The 23,098-nt window shown below is 38.6% G+C and overlaps 1 protein-coding gene across 4 annotated transcripts; it reads left to right on the forward strand.

Annotated features, from left to right (window-relative positions):
- Positions 1-499: 499 nt before the first annotated feature.
- LOC105054972 (protein REVEILLE 8) lies at positions 500-19,150 on the forward strand. Of its 4 annotated transcripts, XR_012135808.1 has the most exons (10): positions 502-912; positions 3,837-3,894; positions 9,776-9,899; positions 9,980-10,150; positions 10,259-10,384; positions 12,625-12,734; positions 15,350-15,409; positions 18,514-18,614; positions 18,699-18,892; positions 18,961-19,150. XR_012135808.1 is itself a non-coding variant. In XM_073246574.1 (9 exons), exons 1-9 carry the CDS (start codon positions 629-631, stop codon positions 18,712-18,714), a joined length of 1,041 nt encoding a protein of 346 aa, XP_073102675.1. In that variant the 5' UTR covers positions 500-628; the 3' UTR covers positions 18,715-19,150. The 4 variants fall into 4 exon arrangements, 3 of the variants coding, with proteins under 3 accessions (XP_073102675.1, XP_019709441.1, XP_010934943.1); XM_073246574.1 differs by having other exon boundaries at positions 500-912; positions 12,634-12,734; positions 18,699-19,150; XM_010936641.4 differs by having other exon boundaries at positions 18,699-19,150.
- The last annotated feature ends 3,948 nt before the right edge of the window (positions 19,151-23,098 follow it).

Genomic DNA, 23,098 nt, shown 5'->3' on the forward strand with positions numbered 1-23,098 from the left:
TTTAATATTATAAAAATATATAGATTATTTCTAAAATTATTATAATAATTATTATTTAAAAAAGAACCAAGATTTTTTGTACTAGTATAGAGAGGTTAAATCTTGTAATCACAATTATTGATGCAAAATATATAATAAAATTATTTATATATCATGAAAAATTATATAATTACAAAATATTGCATGGATGGACCCTGTGATGGCTCAAGTGTGGGTTAGCATAAACTGTGAAAATAGCTCTTCTAGCTTATGTACCAACTCAACCAGGATGCAAATTTGTTATCACATGCCCTGAAGACAACATTTCTCTAGGCATCACTTGCATGATGATTAGAGTCATGGCCACAAAACGAAAAAAAAAAAAAAAAAAAGGAAAAAGAGATGGTCCCAATATAGAGCCTATTGGGCTTTAGATCGCAGCGCCATTTGTCCTGCCCTCTATCATACACTCCACCGCCACTGGACTTCACCAGTCCACGTATACAGAGGACTAGAAAGAGAGAGGACTAGAAAGAGAGACAAACTAACAGTGAAACGGAGGAGTTGAGAGGGAAGAGGGCCGCGAAGCAAAGAGAAACGCAGGCCACACGCGACCGATCCCTCGATCTCCAACACCCTCGATTCCTTTATGGTCTCCATTAACGCCAAGCCGGCCGACGGTGGAAATGGTGGAGGAGCGGCGGTGCTCTTCTTCTCCGACCCTCATCACCACCACCAGCCGCCCAGCGGCCCACCCATGGCTCTCTCTGGCATCGCCGGCGGCGGCGCCCTCCCTGCTCCCGCCGCCACCGCCGCCGCCTCGTCCTCGTCCGACGACCCCAGCAAGAAGATCCGGAAGCCGTATACTATCACCAAGTCCAGGGAGAGCTGGACGGAGCAGGAGCACGACAAGTTTCTCGAGGCTCTCCAGCTGTAAGAGTTTCTCTTTTGCTGTCCTTTTTGCTGTTTTGGGACAGGAAATTGGTTGGGGTGATGAAGTTTGGTGAAATTTGACTCTTTTTGGTTCGGGATTGGGTTTAGGCTCTCCAGATTCTTATTTTGTGAGGCAAGAAGTGGGTTGTGCTGATGGATTCCATTTAAATTTGCATTTTTGATTCGTATATGGGGAATTTGATTCTTGGCTTTGTTTAGGGTTCGGTGGCTTTGGCTCTTTTTGGGGAGAGATAGATATAGGAAGTGATGATTGTGGCCTCAATTCTAGCTTTTCAATTGGGATTTTGAACATGGACCAGCTGTTTCTTGTGCCATTCTTTAATGTCAGCATGCCCCTGGTTTCTCTTGCGATTCTTTTGCTTTCTTTGTCTCTTTTTCTTTTTCTTTTTTCTTTTTTCTTCTTTTTTTTTTGGGAGGGAAGCAGTACGCACTGGGTGTCCAAAGTATTAAGGCGATTCTTGTTTTCTAGAGTCGTGTAAGGATTTGGTCATGGATTCGGCTTCAATTTGCCTTTTGATTAATTTCTTTTAAGAATTTGAGACATGGAGCAGAAGCGAGCCGCTTTCAAAACGGGATTTTAGCTGTACCTCGTACAGTTCGCTTGTGTGCACGGTGGTGTTTTTGATAGTATGACTATCTTGCATTTCTGGTTTCATTGATTTATAAGTTGGATTTTGGTCATTGCTTTAGCTGAAATTCGCTTTCATGAATCATATGGTTGATAAGTGGAAGGTGGATTTATTGACCTTGTGGTTATTTCTTGGGGGGTTTATTGGCCTCAATTTTTTTTTGTGCGAAAGATTGCTGAAGGAGGTGTCCATATTCGCCCCAGTTATTTGCTTTCAAATTTGCATTGAGAGTTCGACACTCTAAATATTCTTATGTGGCTCTTCTTACGCTTTCTGATTTCTTTTTCTTTCTTTTAATTCTTTTTGTGGGGTCATCAATGGGATTTTGATTAGGTATTCAGCTGAAACGTGCCTTTCTGTGTCATATCGTAGGTGTTCAGAGCTTGATGTCTTGTTTTTGCTGTTATTGCTTGTCAGTTTCACTGGGTTCATTTAGAAAACAATATCAGTTAGACATGATGGTTTTGGCCTTGCTGGAACGACCGAATTAGGATTTTGAGGATAGAATAGCTGTTTTTCATGCTGTCTTTCTAGTGAGTACTTCGGTGTTTGGGTTTTGCTACTTTAGCTGTTCTGACTTCCTTTAGTAAAGATTGCCATGTTAATTGATATCACAGGTATTTAAAGCTCGGAGATATAGCTTTTATAGTTATATATTTTTAGTTTTAGAAGCCTTAATTTTCCCAAGCAAAGAAAATGCTGTGCCAGTTGCTGATTTGGTCATGCTGGCAGCCTTCTAAAAGGGACATTAAGAAAGGACAAGCTTTTTCTCATGCCATCTGTTTTGTCTAGGCACATTAATGTTCATTATCGTTGGCCTCTGTGTGTATGCCTACCTGGATGTGACATGAAAAGAAAAATAACGTTTTTCTCTCTCTGTGTGTATGTGTGTGTGTTTTTTTTTTCCTTTTTTTTGGGGGTTGGGGGGGGGGGGGGGGGGTTGAGTATTCAAATATGAGCATAATTTTATTTCCAATTTTAATTTTGCTTATGTAAGGGGATGAGTATGGTTCATGCACCAGAATTTCATGATTATGAATTGTTAAACCACTTGAATTTTAATTTTATATTAAAGATAATAGGCCCATTCTATAAACATGTAAGATATACCTGAGAATGGTAAATCAAATGAAGGACCATGAGTTGAAGAATGTTAAGAGAAACTTGAGATCACATTGTGAAGGACTTCCTCCAAAGGCAGAGTCAGATTCAAGTAATGCTCTGGGCTTGGAGGCATTTGTCTCAGGCCTCAAGCTTAAATACTGTTTTGTTGCAGAGTTTTCGGTTCAGACTTTTGAAACCATGCTGTTAAAGAAGTCCCAGGTTGTCTGGGATTCTTGACCACATTGTATTTACAATGCTATCTCTGAAATGAAGCTTCAGTGCATGTATTAACTATTTTCTTTCTATGTAATCATCAACAAGAACTCGGGTTGTGTACACTTTGCACCTAAAATCGTTTGGAGCTACCCTTCCGAGGGAAATGAAAATAACGAATAACTCCATTATACTCAGTCAAGGAAAAGAATGGCTTCAGTCCTGGGTAGATTCCATCTTATGTTTGCTAGAATCATATGCACTTATCAGTAAAATATGATCATTGTGTGAGCATTGAACTCATTCAGAGCATCAGTGATCAAGAAAATGAACATTGATGAGAAACATATTTTAATCTGGTAATGGTGTTGAGAAATATATTTTAATCTGGTAATGATCAAAGCAATTAGTTTTTCAGAGACACTTTTGTCAAGGATGGTCTTATATTTAATTTCTAGATCTTTGAAGGATCTGTCAAAGAATTCTATCAGTCATGATTATAATTTTGACATTGTACAATGCTGTTTAGCTTTATAGAGGACCATTTACTTTCATATTATATAGTTGGAAATTTTAAGAACTCATTTGAAAAATTTATATTCTGTTTTTCATTGATTTTTGGAAAGTTTGACTTCTGTGATAATACTGTAACAGGTATTTTGTATTTATATGCTCACTTGAAATGTTTAAATACTCTTAAATGCTTATTATAGGAGATTATTGTTTGCAATTCTGTGCTAAAACATTGCTTTTAACAAAACATTCGACTAGATTTAGACTTTTAAAAAATTCTTTTTTTGGAGTTATAAAGATATGCCTCTAGAACTTATATCATTCAATGAAAAAAAGGAAAAGTTTGTGGTGATGTAATCATCTTCTCCTACTGGTAAGTGCAAGTTTTTTGACATGTCAAAATGGTAAATAAAATCTTTACTCATGGCCTCCTGATTCCTGCAGTTTTGATCGTGACTGGAAAAAGATAGAAGCATTTGTGGGCTCAAAGACAGTCATTCAGGTATTTTCCAGACAACTTATGTTTTTGATGATGTAACCTATCCATTTTAAACTAAGAGATGGGGAAATTACTATGCAAATTTTCTCCTATGTTTCTACTATGATTTTTTTTTAAAAAAAACTCTTGTGCTGTCTATTATTTATACTTTTCCAACTCAAATTCCGGCTGCAATTTTATACCAGCAATATACTTTATTATCATAGAGCCAACAACTCACATAATTGTGAACACTAATGAAGTTTGGTGGAGCAACTGAAAAAATCCAGCTAATCATGTCTTTTGCTAGAGGCATTCTATTGTTGCCACCTGCCATATAAGATCATCTTTTTTTTTTTTTTTTTTTTTTTTTTGAGCAATTTTTGTTACACAGGTTTTTTACGACGTAGGCAAGATGTAGGCTCATAGGGACCTGCATGTCAGCGAGCAGGTGCAAGTTTGCGTATTGTTACAAATGATTATAAAGCAGATTTCTGTTTCACTGGTAGGAAAGACAGCAGAACTGTTAATCACTAGTCTTTACTATATACAAAAATGAGTTTCAAAATCTGCTAATGTTCCTTCCACATTCTGTTTATCAGTTTTTGATCCCAAAGATACCCTTCTACTTTTTCTAGATTACCCATACAATCTTGGTTATAAGAAAATAACGAAATGAAATCAAAATCCATATTTTAGACAATAAAAAAAATTTACCTAATTATAATCATAGAAATAAACAAATTGAAAATAAAAAATCTTGCCTTCCAACAAAATAAAGAATTAGAAAAAGGTCACAAACATGTAAGCAAAGGATCATTAAACAAAAAAAATGAAAAATCTTCATCGCACCACTCCTATCCTTATTCTAGACCCTGCAAATAATGACTAGTGGGCTGGCTCTGTTGGGTAGATGTCTGGCCAGGACACCACTTCCCAAGATCTTTTCAGTACCACGCGATGCAGCAAGAAGAAATAAAATAAAACAATCAAAATACGTGGATCAGCCACAAAAGGACTCGCCTCCACGGGGCATGCAAACTTCACTATGAAAAAGAAATTTTACAAGAGGAGACCTCACCCTCAACTCTTGTACATCCAATTCTCTCTCACTAGAAGTTCTCCTCACAAAAGCTCTCTCTCTTGGAAGACCCCCTGAACCCCTGAAGTGCCTGGCGATCGCTGTCCAAGAGCCTCCTGCTCCTTCTCTCTCAGCACTTCCGCCTTTCTCTCTTCTCTCGGGTTCGTACGGCTCTGTACGGCGAGAAAATCCGAACCACTTACTCTCTGTTTCACGCACAGGCCCTTTTAAAGGGTTAAAACTTGATTAGAGATGGATTAGGAGTCCTAAACAAAGTCAGATAATCCCCTGGACCGTCGGATCAAGACCGGGACATCTCTGGGCCCTCCGATCGCGCTCCAGTCTACGGAATAGTGCCGTGGACCGTGAGAAACGCGTGGGAAACACCCACGCGGTCCACAGGCCCAGCCGTGGACCGCTCGGTCCATGATGGACCGGGGCAAATGGCCAGCAGGCCGCCTGGGCCTGGGCCAGCCCGCGCTTGCGCCTGCGCGCGGGCCCGCGCGGGGCTGGGTCGCGCGCTCGCCTGAGCCGCGCGCCTGGCTGGGCCGCCTGCCCGCCTGGGTCGCGCGTCCCGTGCGCCTGGGTCGCGTGTCCCACGCGCCGCCGGCCGCCGGTGGTCCTCCGCTGCCTCGAATCTCGTGCCGACTTCAAAAGCTCGTATCTCCTCCATTCGAGCTCCGTTTCAGGTGATCTTGGTCTCGTTGGACTCCGTTTTTCGTCGCGAACCTCACTGTGGGCTCAATGTGGGCTGAATCTCGAGGTGTCAAATCCTAACAATCTCCACCTCGACTCGATATTCGGCCTCCTCCAAACTCCGAGAGCTTCTGGATCTCCTCGCCCCCATGTCCTGGGGCAATCGCCTGCTGATCATGGATGGGCAAACATGGGAGTCAAGCCAGGCTACTCGATCTCATCTCCATCGTATGCTGTGCTCCTCTTGACCTGAGACCTGCTCGGGGCATCGTCCTGCGGCAATAGGAATCTCACCTTGCGACGTCGCCTCTCGTCCTCCCGAGTCTCCTGTCTCATGCCCGATCCGCCTCCTGGAGCTTCACCTGGCTCCCGAAGCTCCACCTCGCACTGGGCTCCCCGCCAGGTAATAATGTCCTCTGCTCCCCTTCTTCCCCTCCAGCACAATCCTATCGCCGCGTAACACCCTCAGGATTCCTCTACCAGCTACCGTCCTGTAGCCTCTCGAATTCAGTCTGCTAAGTGAGATAAGATTCCGCATGAAATCGGGTATGTATCGGATCTCCCCCAATCTCCTCACTGCACCGTCATGTGTCCTCCAGCTGACCGTCCCAATGCCTCTGATCGCACAGCTCGATCCATCCGGCAGATATACAGTGTCCTCACTGTTTTTCAGGGAGTCAAACTGCTCCTCTCTGCAACATACATGATAGGGGCATGCAGAATCTAATATCTACTGCTGGGAAGAAGTAGATACCTCATCAGATATCTCCAGGATATCTCCATCTGAATCGTTGCCGGCCGTCGCTACAGCAGCCACCGTCTGATTTTTCAGTTGAGGGCAATCTCTGGCTAGATGCCCCAACTCCTCACACCGGTAACACCTGATTTTGCTCAAATCCCTCCTGGACTTGGACCGCCCTCGTTGCGATCTCCTGTCGCTCCGTCTACCGCCTCCTGCTCCTCCAGAAGCCACCAAAGCTGAGCTACCGCTACTTGAGCTCGAAGCTGGGTTCTTCCTCCTGAGAACCTCGTTCTGGAGTATCGCCGCGGTGACCTCGTCCATCTTGATAGTGTTCTTTCCCACCAGAAGAGCAGTCACCAAGGACTCGTACGAAGGGGGAAGCAACGCCAGCAAAACCAGCGCCCTGGTCTTCTCCTCAACATTCTCGCTAACGCTGAGGAGGTCGGTGAGGATCTTCTGGAAGTGGCTCAAATGCTCCTGCACGCTCTATCCCTCAGTCATCCGCAGTTGGTAAAACTGCCTCCAGAGGAAAAGTGTGTTGGTGAGAGACTTCGTCATGTACAACTCCTCGAGCTTCGACCACAGCACCGTCGGGAAAGTCTCGCTCAGCACATGGATCACCACCTCATCCGTCAGGTACATGCGGATGGTACTCACCGCCTGCATCTGTAGCCGTTTCCAATCCCGCACCTCCATGGTGGTCGGCTTCTCATTGCACAAGAGAGCATCGATCAACCCCTGTTGGATGAGCACGTCCTTCACCCTTGCCTGCCACAAGGAGAAATTGCTCTTACCATCGAACTTGTTGATCTCCATCTTGATTGTTCCTGTCTTCTCCATCTTCAGTCTTGCTTACCACCACTGCAATCTGCGTCCTTGTACCGCCTTGCTCTGATACCACTTGTTGGGTGGATGTCTGGCCAGGACACCACCTCCCAAGATCTTTTCAGTACCACGCGATGCAGCAAGAAAAAACAAAACAAAACAATCAAAATACGTGGATCAGCCACAAAAGGGCTCGCCTCCGGGCATGCAAACTTCACTATGAAAAAGAAATTTTACAAGAGGAGACCTCACCCTCAACCCTTGTACACCCAATTCTCTCTTACTAGAAGTTCCCCTCACAAAAGCTCTCTCTCTCTTGGAAGACCTCCTGAACCCCTGAAGTGCCTGGTGACCGCTGTCCAGGAGCCTCCTGCTCCTCTCTCAGCGCTTCCGCCTTTCTCTCTTCTCTCGGGTTCGTACGGCTCTGTACGGCGAGAAAACCCGAACCACTTACTCTCTGTTTCACGCACAGGTCCTTTTAAAGGGTTAAAACTTGATTAGAGATGGATTAGGAGTCCTAAACAAAGCCAGGTAACCCCCTGGACCGTCGGATCAAGACCGGGACATCTGTGGGCCCTCCGATCACGCTCCGGTCTACAAAATAGTGCCGTGGACCGTGAGAAACGCTTGGGAAACACCCACGCGGTCCACAGGCCCAGCCGTGGACCGCCCGGTCCGTGGTGGACCGTGGCAAATGGCCAGCAGGCCGCTTGGGCCTGGGCTGGCCCGCGCCTGTGCCTGCGCGCGGGCCCGCGTGGGGCTGGGCCACGCGCCCGGCTGGGCCGCCTGCCCGCCTGGGTCGCGCGTCTCGCGCGCCGCTGCCGCCGGCGGTCCTCCGCCGCCTCGAATCTCGTGCCGACTTCAAAAGCTCGTATCTCCTCCATCCGAGCTCCGTTTCAGGTGATCTTGGTCTCGTTGGACTCCGTTTTTCGCCGCGAACCTCGCTGTGGGCTCAATGTGGGCTGAATCTCGAGGCGTCAAATCCTAACAGGCTCATGGGGCTTGCTTGTCACCTATATGACCGTTGTGTACCGCAACAATTTTCAACTGCCACAGGAGACTGGTGGCCTGAGCAGGGATAATAGTGATAGGAAGTAACACTAAAAAAATTATGATAGAAACCAAACAAGAAATTGAAAATACCAACCGTCCAAATAAACAAAAATATAAAAAAAATATTTTCTTTTTAGGGAGACCATGCCATTTTGTGAGAATAAATAAATAAAAATAAAAAAAATTTTAACCACCGGGGCAAAAAAAAAGAATAAACAAATTAGAAAATAGAACTACCAGATTTAGATGGTAAGGGAATATTTACTTGTAATATTTGCAAGAATAGATAAACATGGAAAAAAGTACAAAAAAAATACTGTAGATAAATTTTTTTAATACTATTATTTTACAGTTTATATATACTATAATCTCACTTCTTGTGTTATTTTCCCTAAAACTTGCATTAACATGCTGATGTGCTAATATATGCATTGTTTTTCTATTCAGTTCGAGATCTATTAGAACAACACATACTCACTTTAACGTATTTGTAATAGTCCATGCAAGATTTGCTGTCTCGATACCGGACCTCGTACTAGTATCATTTTGTTACAGTATTGGTACATGGTGTGATAAAAGACGGTGAACCATACCGAGTATCGATATGATATGAGATGGTGAGGTGTACTGAGTGTCAATATCGTATTAGATTGCATACCGGTTCGGTATTGGCACAGTATGGTATGATATGTCTGGTACAATATGGTGCCAACCAATATGGAAAACCTCGGTCTTATACTTCCAACTTATGGTCATTTGCATCTCTCCTTCTGACAACTTTAGGTCTCTGTTCTGCATCTTTTACATGTTAGGTTGAGTCCCCTTTGAAGATGAAATTAATTATATGTTGTAGGGTCAAAGGAGAGACAAAGGGAATGTTTTAGATTCATTTATGATAATTTCTTCAGGTCTTAGTATGTTCCATACTAAGACTGAAGTAAAATTCATGGCAAACAAATGTAATCAAGCATTTTCATCAGGGTTGCTTGACAAAATCTGTCAGCAAGATATTTCACATTCATATGGTTGATGGAAACCTATATAAGCAACATGCTCCATTTTTAGTAAGAATTTGCCTTCAAGTATTAATGCTGAAAACGAGATGGAATGATTTGAAACATTTTATACAGTTAACATGTGGTCTAGTTAACATTAAAAGTTTAATGCATGCTTGTATGGCAATATGTCTCATATTGTATAATAAGAAGTAAGAAGCTTTGCAACATCTACATGGAGGTGTTCTCATAAACATCAAATGGAAATAAGTTGTGTCAAATCCATGCTCTCTTCTGTTCCCTTGCTAATCTACACTACCAGTGCAAAAAACAGCTTAGATACGTGTAGACAGTACTCTAGAAAGTATTCTAGAAGGCTACAAGTGAGTCATTCTTTAAATTTGAATAATGTCATAAATGGTTAACATGACTGCCATGACTATTTGAATTGTTAAACTGTTAATTTGCTAATTATAAATCCATTCTCTATGTTCTGAAAAGCAATTTTTGCAGATAAGGAGCCATGCACAGAAATACTTTCTGAAGGTTCAAAAGAATGGAACAACTGAACATGTACCACCCCCTCGACCCAAGCGGAAAGCAGCTCATCCATATCCACAGAAAGCATCTAAAAATGGCAAGTCCTGTTCAGCAGAATTAGTACCTTTCATATATAGTGAAATGTAATTCATATGTATCATTTGGGAATATCTGCAGCTCCTCTGCTACCTCAAGTGACAGCTTCACTTCAAACTCCATCACTGCTTGAACCAGGGTATGCTCTCCCAGCAGATACATCTATGCTGCAGAACTCTACCACCAGTGCAACTGTGTCTTCGTGGGCTCACAGTTCTGTTCAGCCTGTTAGTGCAACTCATGCAATAAAAGGTAAAATAATTTGCTTGTTATGTGTTTCCCTTGTCTAATAGTTTGTCATTTTTCACCTTTTTTAGACAGTGGCTTGTAATGGATATGCTAATATTGTCACCTTTATAGATGATATAGGGCCTACTGGAGCTGTTGTGGCAAATAACTGCTCTTGTAGCAGCACTGAGAGCCCATCTATAACTTGGGCAACTTGTGAAACAACTGATCATGAAAACCATGTCCCATCCCTTCATGGTTAGTACCTCTTTGTACCATATAAATATTTATTTTTTAAAGAGCATATTGGAATGCTTGGTGTTAAGGAAGAAATTAAATGCATAACCAAGTCATTCACCTCTTTTTCCTTCTTCATTTTTCTGCTTGCTTAGTTTATTGACTCAGTTATCGCTTGGTATGCACTGAAGATCAATATGACTTCGGTGCCATGATGTTGCTTGCTAGTGTATAAAAACTAATGGGAAATATTATCCACCAGGGTTTCTTTACCTAAAGACTGAAGTTTTTGCTATTCCGAGTATATGAAACTATCAAGTGCAGAAGCCTGTGTCACCTGCCTGATTGTCAATATGTTACCTTATCTAATGAGTTCTTGCATGTCCAAGGTGAATGCTTGCATGATCATCTTCATCATACATATTTCTTCTTTTCTTATTCTTTAACACCTTATTCTACTTTGTGCTGCCTTTTGGCTTCTTAATGCCTTTTGCTCTTAGCATACCAATTACGAGACCAAATATTTCTCAAGTGTACTCTCATTGCTAGGGATGTAAACGGTTTCTGGTATATCCAATCCGATCTGATAAATTTATTAATTTCTGATCAAGCTTGGATATAGCTAATATATTTGACTTTAATAGGGATGCTGATAGAGATATGTATTTTCGAGTTGTTTTTCACTTATTGAGTTTTGGACATGGATATGATTATGAAGTTTGATGACAGATATTTGTGCGTGCAGATATTCGTATGTACACAAAATTCACAAAAAATCGTCTTATCCAGATTCAAATATGGATATACTTGTGCTTTTATGTTTCATGTATGGGGATCCATATGCAAATAGGCAAAAGTGTATCAGGACCTTGTCACCACTAGATTCTAGATTTTCTTGTTATTGTTTTAGAGTATGCATCCCTTTTTGAAAAGCACTTTATACTAGTGATGTATACTGGATACCTTGGCTCCTGGAGTATAAGATAACTTTGCTCTATGGTTCTGTCAACATTGGCAATGGTTATTGCCCATATTTTGTTCAAACTTATATCTATTTAAATCTGATACAATTATTGCTTGTTTTGATCCAATATTTGTTTTTACCAACTAGGGATATAACTTCCAAGATTGTAATGATATTTATATTTGCATTCGTATATGATGACAAAATGTTAAAATGTATTTGATTATGCACTTAATCAGTCTATATGCTGATGCTAGTACATATAACAAGCATTCAGACTGACTTTGGGCATATACTCTAGATGTAACACACTTGTAGTTAGACTAAAATTATGTGGACAATCTATCCGAGCCTTCAAGCTCTGTCTTAGTTGAGGAAATATAGACAACTGCCTCTATATTCCAAAGTTGAGCTGCCTTTCTGTAACAACTGAGGACACTTTACCCGAACAGGCTAGCTAGAAGGTATTATTTTGGTTCTTTGGCCTTGTATAAGTATATAAGATCTCCCTAGCGCACAACCACGTGGAACTTAAAACATGCATGCATAGATCCTCATATACTTCTCCCATTTAAGCCTTAGCATCCTTAATAGGCTCAGGGTCTAATTGCAAAGATCAAATTACAATCACCATAATTGGCTTGTGGTCAGCCCCAAAAAGGCTTATGTTGCCATATCTCTTAGTCCATATGGGCCATGGGCCAGGTTCACTTTGATAGCATATGTGTTAACCCAGGACCTCATCCAAAAGGATTAGCTAGAAGATATTATTTGGATTCCTTGGGTTGGATATAAATATTCAAGATCTCCCTAGTTCACAATCGATGTTGGACTCAAGACATGTCTGCATGTTTCTTTTTTTATTCTGTATGCTTTCTGGTTTATCATCTTCTCATTTTACCAATGTCTTGTTGCATATCTTTTTTAATATTGTTGGTGTGTTGGAGCTGGATTTTGAGAACAAGTTACCGTTCCTTGTAAACTCTGCTTTGCTGTCAGCATGGTGTGGACCCTTTTTTTCTCTTGATAATGTCAGTGGTTAAGTTTTCTGCAGAAATTCAACAGGTGGAAGATGATCTAATATTTCTGTATTTTTGCCATCAAACATAGTGTCTTTGTTGGAACTTTTAATATATGTTTGTTTCAAGTTTTACATTTCATAACTAGATAACCATTAGTATGATGTGCGGTAATTCTGTTTATGGCTTTCTTGCTCTGCTCTTTTGCCTTTATTTATGTATATCTGGCAGATTTCCTCGCTCACATTTGTCTTTTTTCTTTTTGGTATTTCATGAAGTTATGCCAGACTTTGCTCAGGTGTACAGCTTTCTTGGCAGTGTTTTTGACCCGAATACAAGTGGTCATCTGCAGAAACTGAAAGAGATGGATCCAATTGATGTTGAAACAGTATGCCTTCATCAAGCTCAATCTTGTTATAGTTCTTAATGTCTTGCAGAAAAACTTGATGCTTTATAAGCACCTCATACAATGTATGTATTTACAGTCTGATCACGAGATGGGTGTTATCATGAGATGGGTGTTTAATTCAGTTGTCCTAATGTTTAATTGTGGAAGCATATTAGTCATATCTATGCAATATCGAAATTACTTTGTTTTCTAACTGAACACATTCACTAAATGCGAAATGCTTAATTGGGTTATTCACAGCTAAGTTTTCTGATTAGATGGACAGTTGATAAGGTTATTGTAGGAAAAAGAGGTCATGGTTCCCTATATTACCGAGGAAAAAGATTTAGTGGCAGCACAGCTTGGTTAGTTAATTAAGTGTTAGTTTTTCTTGTATGTGCAAACTACATGTGCATGATGCATTCATGCACGAGATACACATTTATGAACATGTACATATTTGATCTTGCATGCAGGGCATTTTTTTTTCCTCCTGATTTCTTTTCGTATTAGGACTGTGTTGATTGTTTCTTCTCATTTATGGCAGTAACAACAAGCGAAATGTTTCGGTCCTACATTCTCTTCCTCGATCTAACATAATCAAAAAAGTGCTTCACGTTGCATCATTCACATTTTACAATCTCAAATTCCTAACTGGGTGGTGGTTTTCAACATTGTTAAATAATTTCAGGAACAAACAATTTTCATTGATTATGAGAATTTAAAGGCTATGGCTTCCCCCATTAGAAAGTGATGGAATTTGAGCCAAGTTTGAAAGAGCACTATGGTATAAGGTTTGAAGTATTAGATGCCATGGCTAAAGATGAAAAACATATACAATTGATAAAGGTGCGGAATCATCCCAAACTGCTCGGTTCTGGGTGTATTGAGCAGCTATGTTGGTAGTGGACTGGTATGGTTCTAGCAATGAAATTGAGAAACTGGGGAGCAGTGAGAGAGGGAGAAGCAAAAAGAGAGAAGGGAGGGGGGAAGGGAGGGAGAGAAAAGGCGGTGGTGAGTGCCAGCTGCTAGAACGGAGTTGAGGGAGGGGGAAGAGGGCTTTCAAATTCCTCTATTCTCTATGCGTTGGAATTGGGGAAATAGGGGCTTCAGTCCTGTTTTCTATTTTTTTAAGTGAAGTTGGTAGACATTGCCGACTATACTTGTTATTTTCTTTTTTTAATTTTTTTTAAGGTAAATCAGCAATCCTCTCTCCCCCTCCATTGGCCTTGTTCTAGCAGATGCCGCTTACGGCGGCCCTCCCCCACCCCTCTCTTCCTCTCTTTTCTTCTCCCCTCACATTCCCTTTGCCTCTCTTCCCCCGTTGTGCTGTTCCTCCTGCTCCCTTCCTCTCTCCCCTCCCTCTCTCTCTTCCTCTTTCTCTTCTTCCTCTCCCCCTCCCTTGCCGGTTTTCCTGTTGGTACACACCCGAACAATATGGCATGAAGGCATACTGTAACGTACTACCAGCCTACCGGTGCGGGTGCTGGTTCTGGTACTGTGGACCTTGCAATTAACCTTAGTTTTTTGCTCTAATTTTAACTAGATTTAGTATATCAATAATCAAAGCAGTTAAAGTTTGAACAATAAACATGTTTAATTCTTTTAAACAATTTGTTTATTACAGGTCGTCGCAAATGTGGTTGTGGGTATATGTGCAAATACACTTAGCCTACCCTTTTTAACAACCCTTTTTTTTTTTTGTATTCATTGACTGACATCAATAAAACTATCTAGTATCCATCACAGTAGGTACATGTAGAGTGAAGGTCAAAGCCACCAAAACTATGGCATATGTAAGTACTGTAATGTACGTTAACCATACCAATTACAATAGTTATCTTGGACTCAACAACTCACAAGGCTGTAACAAACTCAGATTTGTGGTAAATCGTGAATTGCCAAGAAACTTGAAATGAATGAAATTTCTAGCGTTTGATTTTCCATTTGTTTAATATCAAAATAAAATGATTTGAGGAATTTTGTTTTCTCAAAAGGTTTTGTATCTATAATACAATTAGATTATTGAGAAAAGAGACAAATATTTTTGTAACATTTTAATTGAAATTTTAGCATTTTTATGGTAATTAATACTTGTAAAGTGGAAGGTGGTTATTTGTTATGGGACAGATAAACTAATTATGCAGCTTTGTTGCATTTACTGATTTATTAAGCTGGCCTTGTACAGATAGGATAACGCTTGTAGGTTGGGTTAAGAAAATTAAAACATGGCATATACCATTATTAAAAACTAACTTATTATTTAATGACTAAATGAGATATAAATACAAAATTTGATGTTTATTAATTAAGTTCTTGAAGATTGACTCATGTATGCTACTTTTGAATGTTATGTTATAATATATCACTAATTATTTTGAATCTTTTTACTTCATTTTAGGAAGTGCATTATTTATCCCTAGAACTGTTGATCTTTCTGCCGTATCATATGAGAACCTATCTGTTATACTCACACTTTATGTTTGAATCAATGCCCTTTGGTGAAAATATGTGAATATGTTCATTCCGCGCTGGGACAACTAGTATATAGTCCATCATGTATGCTCCCTACTGTTTGCTATAAAAGATTGATGTTTCTGATGGTTGTTGTCCAGGCATTGTTGCTGATGAAGAATCTATCCATTAATTTGACTAGCCCTGAATTTGAGCCCCATGTAAGTGCCTTCATCCTCTAACCAATTCGACTTAATAATTCATGATTAGCTCTAATTCTTTTAGTTTTTGCACATCTGAAGTGCCTTCCATTCTCTCCATCTCCAACCCGAAAGTCAGCTGGTATCTTGAAACTGCATTCAATATTTTTCAATCATTTTTTTTATTTAATTACTGATCATAGTTATTGCTAACTTGATGTCTACTCATAATAAATTGTTTTTCTTAGTGTTTTTGACTGGTATGTCAGGAATGGCAACGAGTCAGGTTAGGTCATGCTAGGGTCGCATCAAGTTCAACCATTAAGAACTACTAAGCCCATCTAGAACCCAATGCAACCTGCCAGCAGATTAGATTGGCTAACACAAACCTGCTGGTGTATTCGGTGGATTGACCTGGATGCAAACTGGTTTCAACAAGAGAGTTGGAAACACAGAACTAGAACTTGATGTCAATTCATAACGAATTGTTTTTCTTGGTGTTGTTACTGGTATGTTCGGGATGGCAGTGACTCAGGTTTCGCATCAGGTTCAAGTTCAACTATTAAGAACTACTCAGCCCCACTAGAACCCAATGCAACCTGCCAACAGATTAGATTGGCTAACCCAAACCCGGTGGTGTATTAGGAGGACTGACCTGGATGTGAACTGGTTTCAACAAGAAGAGGGTTAATAAAAAAAAAAAAAAAACACAGAATCAGAGGGACAAGAAAACTGGTGCTGGTTAGGTCAGGCCATCGGCTGTTGACTAGCTGACAGTGATGGTAGGCTGATGAAGGGTGTCAGTTAGGTCGAACCGGATAGTCTTACTGATGGATGAGGGCTACAATCTCCTTAGCATGCCCCCAAGGTGAGATATTATGGCAGAGCGAAGTTAAGAGTAGCTGGATCTGCATTGCAGCTTGATGATTGGTGGCTGCAGAGTAAAGGAGTTCTGCAGGTCAGATTGAGGTGGGAGAGTAGATGGTGGTAAATGGAGTGTGGTTGGTAGAGGGCAGTGGGTCTTTAACATGACAAGGTGATTGATGTTGCCAAAGTCGTGTCATGAAGGTGGGCAAAGTAGAGGAGGAGAAGAGAGGAGAGGGGAAACACCCAAAAGGGGGGGAGGGGAGAGGAAAGCGTAGAAGGGAGAGAGGAATGCGGAGGTAGAGAGAGCATTGGAGTGTGTCAGTGGTAGGGTAAGATCAAGATTAGAGAAAGGGTGTTTCTTTTTTTTATTTATTTTTGGAAAGAATATCATATGTATTATTTGATATTCTGATAATGTAATGTGCTTTTAACAGGTTTGTTTCTAACCCATCAAATTAGAACCATACAACCAAATCCCAAGCCCATCCAGTAGTGGGTCAGGTGTTTTGGACCCATATAATGGACCTATGAACCCAATGACTTGATTTAAATGAGGATGGGTCCAAGTAAATGAGTTTGGGTTAAAATTGCCATCCATAGGTCATTATATGCTCAAATAATAGTCCATAATAAATCTTTAATTATTAGATGGCTAACTTTCATAAATTCCTTCATTGTAAAATGTTCCCTGTCATCTGTAATGTTTATGTCTACTACCTACATATATGTTTGTGTGTATATGTATATATTTCTAGATATGAATATATGTCCATATATGTACATATATGTATATCTATGTATTTATATATATTCCTGTAAGGTGTTTTGCAAGACAAATGCACATTTTTGTTATCATATTTGCAAAAATGTACTACTTCTGTTTATTTATTTTTTGCAGTAACAGTTTATTTTGGGCTTCACTGGCCTCAACCTTCAAAATGAATGCACGCAATTAGCCTAATCAGTGCTCACATATTGGTAACATGTGCCAATATAATACAGGTTGGTGTACATATAAAAAATGTACATGACGACTAGTGGGTAATGGTACGGTAAAGTCTAATATAGACTGTTTTTGCCAAAAAAAAAGTAGCTCCTTTTTTCAATTATGAAATTGGATTTTTCTAGCAAAAATCACATATGTATGATCTGTTGTTATAATTGGGATAGGGCCACTTGTAAACATGTTTTGTTGGGGGGGAGTGTGATTGAAGTAATTTGATGGATAAAAGCTGCATAGAGATAAGCTCAAACAGACAAAATACGGGGATTATCATGAGTAGTAGTTACATGGAGTGGTTCAGAAGGCAGGTACATCTTTGAATTTGAATTGAATTTTTATCTCATAAGAGAAATGTGTATTTTTCCAAGTACATAATATGTCAAATATGAAGTTAAAATATATAGATTAATTATTTCCACCTAGGTGCAAATTTGACAGACACAGACCCCAACTTGCATTTTTAGGATGATATATCATGTTAGTGCGGGGGAAAACAAACTCTTGAAATGGTTTTACAGCATTCATTTTCTGTTGGTTTTCTCATGCTCGTAAAATAAAACATAATATAGAAGAACAAAATTTTTCTGTGCTAATGTTAATTTCTTACAATTGCTTATTGTTGAAGCCAAGATTTCTTGTGAGTCAATGTTTAGATATACATACTAGTTATGGAAAAGACAATGAGGTTAAGTTTTCTAAAATTATGTATATAGAAAGGTTGTCATACATGTAAGTATGCTGCGTATGTCTCTGGAACTACCATACAGAATTTCTTCCATCTTGCATGTATCCTTTCTCCCATGTAGTTTATGAAATAAATTGAATCCTGAACCATGTCATTTGGCACTGGATGGTAAGCTAACCAATAAGATCTATTATCTCAATATCTCTTTTTAATTTTTCTAATTTCATCCAGAGATGCGACCTATGGTGCCTATAAACTGTTGTCAAGTGTGTGTGTTTTATTATATATTAGAAGATGCTTAATCTACTCATGTTTTCTCATAGCCTTGTAAAATGTTGGCTGAAATGTTCATGAGTGGTCTAACCTTGCTCAAGCTTGTAAACTTTTCATGGCTTCATGGTTCACAGCACTGCTTAAATACCTATCATCCAAGAACAACTCTGTTATGCGTAAAGGGTTATCTACTACTTGGAGACATCTCTTTCTTTTTGTACCTCTTTGAAGATTGGAAAAATTCTGGTGTGTTTCTGCGGATTTGGCTCATGCACTTAACGTATTACCTTTTTACAGAGAAAGTTACTCTCATCAAACAGTGCTGACACAGAGGATGTTAAACCTGGTGGTGCTCCCAAGTCTCTCCAAGTTAGTGAAAGTATGAATGCTTCATTCATGTAAGTTTTTCATATCCTCATATATGCACACTTCCATATTATATTTGCTGCATAATCCACTGACTGCATCTCCGGAAATTTCAGGGTGAAAGGTGAATGAAAGGCATTCAAGCTTCTTTGGCTGTAATTTATTCAGTTTGCAGTGTCTCCAAGTTGTATAAAATGCACTCGAGGCAGTGAGGATTAGCCTACTACACCATTAAGTGGGGATTTTCTCCATTTTCTACTGTCAGCCTTCTCAGAACACAAGCCTTGTGAGGTCTAGAATAATGTTTGTGGTAAGATCTTCTTGACAATCGGATATGAGATAATTCTTGTACAGGTCCCTGACATTTTCTGTTCTCAGGGTTTTTGACTTGTACATATCAGTTTTGAGATCTTTGTAAATTTCTGGGAGTTCGCAGCAGAATAGAGGATGAGTGCTGCTGAGCCGCTCTATCTATATTTTGGGTCAGTGTCCTATGTAGATTGCCTGATGCAGTACCTTCTTAAAGTTTTTATAAAATATATAAGAAGGGTGAGTTACTTTTGAATAATGATGTCTTTCTGGGATGTGGAGCCCTCTACTTGCTATATTTTGATGGTTTCTTGAGCATGGAGCTTTTCAGCAGAAGAGGCTGTTACCACGCGCGTTCTAGCCTGTGATTTCTGAAATATTTGATCTTAAATGTTGCAGAAAGGCAAGATGCTTTGATGCGGTGCAGTTCCTTATTTAATGGTTGATGGAACCCCCAAAAATAGTTGGCATATGAAAAATTAGTAATGCTTGATGGTAATCTATGGCTGAATCGAAATAAATATATCTATAGTTTTAAACTGGTAGTGGAAAGGAATATGGTATCATGTATCATGCCCATATTGGAAAACATGGTGTAATTATTTTTCTGGGCATCCACCCATATGATAGTGTGCATATATTTTGACTTGTTAATAAAAGAAAATCTCAGAAGATTTTGAAGTTTTAAATTTATCGAGTTTTGGGCGGGAAAATCCTGATGATAATGCAATATTATGTACCCATTGGGATAATAATAAAACAAGCGAACGTATTGATGACCATTCTAAAAATTGCAATTTTCACGTTTGTACCATATATTGTGATATCACGGTGCGGTGTCCTGAAATCTTAATGGGTTGTTAAGAGCCGTTCTATATGTATATTTTGTCATATTATTTTATGTACATTTTACTTAACATTCTCTCACTCTTTTTTTCTTTCCCTTTGAGAACAACTCTAGAAATATGGATATACAGATGCAAGAAAAACTTCCCCAGTTCTTCGGACCTTGTAAGGATCTTAATCTTTGGCCATCAAGGAAATATATTTATGACTCTTATCCTATGTTTAGTTGAGGTCATGCGAGGGTGAATGAATGAGACTAGAAGGATGGATGTCTTTATTCATCAATTGATTTAAAAAATTATAGAAAAAATGGATAAAAAAAGAGAGATTATCCATTCACCTTGCTATCCTTCCAAATCAAGAGGATGCAAATATTTTAATCATATATTATTAAATTTTTTACTTTTTTTATTTTTAGTACATAATTTTGATAATTATAATTAAATAATTAGAATTATCCACTATTTCTCTATTTTTATTTACTATTTTTTAATTAACTATTTGTATAATATTAGTTAACTATTTATATTAAATTATAAATTAATTAGTTATTTATATAATAAATATATATAATTAATGTATTAATAATTAACGTATAAAATCATGTATTGAATTAAATTAAATTTAAATTAAATGTTTATATAATCTTTATATAATTATAGATTATAAAGATTATAAGTTTATATATTGTTTGCTTCTTTAGTATAAATAAGTTTTAAAATTGATAATAATAATATTTTATCAAAAGATAGTTGAGTAAAAATATTATATAAATATCATCTATCCTCTCCTGCATTCATCCTGTACTAAATAGAGAAGAAAATCATTTTCATTAATCCTTCTATGTTTTACCAAATATATGAAAGAATAGATGGATCTTCCATCCATCCTCTTTCTCATCTATTTTTTCTTCTCCATCCATCCTTCTTTCAGCCCATCCTTCATATCAAATCGAAGGTTAGTCACCTCCATGCTGAGGAGTAAAGTTCAGATAATTCTTATCAAGAAGGGTCTGAAAAAGAAAAATTGTATTAGCCTTATAGGCCTGTATTTCATGAGAGCTTAGTTGGAATCAAAACAATCATTAAGAGGGAGGAAGGAGAAGCCATCCTTCCCTCAAACTAGTTGAGTCAATGTCAAGAAAGATGATTATTTGGTTGCAAGTTGCAAATACCCTTCTTGACTGCTTGTACGTTGCCAAAGTATAACATGCAAGTTGAAGAATATAGATCATGAATTGCCTTGAACATTCTGATTTAAGTTGCAAAAATCTAAGGGTGGTCCCCCTTAATAAAAGATGACCATAGGTTTTTAAGCTAAACCAATTTATCAAATGTTTGGCAAGCATTATGTGTAAGAAGAAGTATGGATGGCTAAGATCCTTCTCTCCAATTATTTCAGAATGTTTTCATTTTTAAACTCTTTCTCTCTCTAATATTCAATTACTAAACCAAGAGGGGTGTCTCTATTAGATATGGGAATGTTTATGGGATCGGAGGCAAGAATAAAGGACTAAACTGTAACATATGCACACACTAGGAGTTTTTTTTTTCCCTCTCTCTCCTGAGGAAAGTTTGGACACATTCCACAATATGTTGGATGTAACAATCTTCATGTGAATTTTGATTGTTGACCTACCAACTGAAACTCAACAAATGGAAGTTTAAATCTCATGTAATTTTGAAAATGGATGAGGGTTTTATAACAAAAAGCACTTGATGTCAAGGGGTTTTGGCTTAGGGGTGGCAATTTGGTCTGGTGGGACAAAATATGGATCAAGTCAGATGTAGGACAGATCAATAATCCATTAATTGGGACGCGATTTATTTATTATATAGATCAAAAATCCAGATTTGAACTTAACCATTTTATCAAACAATCAACCTAATGCAATCTATAAATCGAACCAACTTAAAATGTTTAAACTGTTAAGCGTTGCCACCCCCATTTCAGCTACTTTTGAGGCCCAGCACCTTGACTGCCATGTTCATACTATACTCATGAAATTCTATAACTTTTAAATTTCTTAGGAGATTTTAACTGAAAAACCACATATCATGCTTGTGTGAGGCTAGTTCAATCACATAATGAATGTATTTTCAAATAGTCCTCCCAAAACTTTCTGTCTCTATGGTGGAAAGAGGCTTCAAGTTTAGAAATAAAAAATGGCTTCAGTTTGAAAGAGGTGGAGGATGCTGCATAAATATCATCAATCACATGGGATACATTCAGGACACTCTTATTTCATTCTTAAACCTAGTGTATTATTATGATCAAGCCTCATATAATAGATATTGCAGCAAGTAGCTGTGTTCCATGACAAGGGAACCGCAGAAGAATATGGTCCATCAAATTACCTTTTTTCATCATATTGCAGTCATACCAGGATTGCATTTCTTTGAAGACCTTTGGAAATAAATGGATTTGATTTAAATTCTGAAATGGTAGTTTTTGATGAGGATCTTGCTGCAAAAGTTACTTGGCCATCAGAAGGTGTGAGGATCCATACAGATATATATTTAGTTCCACGTTGATTATTCACTGAGAAAATTTTGGTTGCTTATACGGAGCCTAGGAATTCAAAATACCTTCCAATTAGTCTTTTTGAATGAAGTTTTGGATTGTTACAATTGATATCAGAACTGACCCAGCCTATGGCTTATGTAGATTAGGGAATACTATAGCACATGTTTATCCATAGACCGATCGTGGTGTTTATAAATGGATGCATGGATTTGAACTTTTAGCCTGGTAAGGACATCGGGATTTAAACGGAGAGAATATGTGAAGATCTATGCGGGCATATGTTTAATCCCATATCAGTTATTCATTGAGAAGATTTTGGATACTTATACATGGCAAGAAATCCAAATAATATTTTCAGTTAGTCTTTCTAGATGAGGTCCTGGATCGTTAAGAAGATATATGCAATCTCTTCTTATTATTCTGATTTCACAATACTGTTCTTGTTTTTGAAGAAATTATTTTTATCTATGATAAACTTGATTTAATTTTTAATCAGGTATAGGAAAAGAAAGAGGGAACCCTGTGAATCCATACTCATGAGACGGTCTTCAGGGAATTTTTCGTAAAATCCTGGTCCCATCTGTGATTTTAGTCTATATTTTTTTTATGAAGTTATAGTTTTGTTTTGTGCTCTATCAAAATATATGATGTACTGCATAGCTAAGTCTTAGGTTTATCGTTGTTCTTATGAATACTGAAATTTATGCTAAAATGCCTTTAGTGAAGGTTGTGGCAGACCATATATAAAGTTCAGATTGAATATATAGCCAAGCACTATTCTTTCTTGCTCATGATACATCTTAAAATTTAGTGCATGTATATCGATCAGTTCGAC

The sequence above is a fragment of the Elaeis guineensis genome, chromosome 12 (genome assembly GCF_000442705.2).
Source record: "Elaeis guineensis isolate ETL-2024a chromosome 12, EG11, whole genome shotgun sequence".
Classification (NCBI taxonomy): domain Eukaryota; kingdom Viridiplantae; phylum Streptophyta; class Magnoliopsida; order Arecales; family Arecaceae; genus Elaeis; species Elaeis guineensis.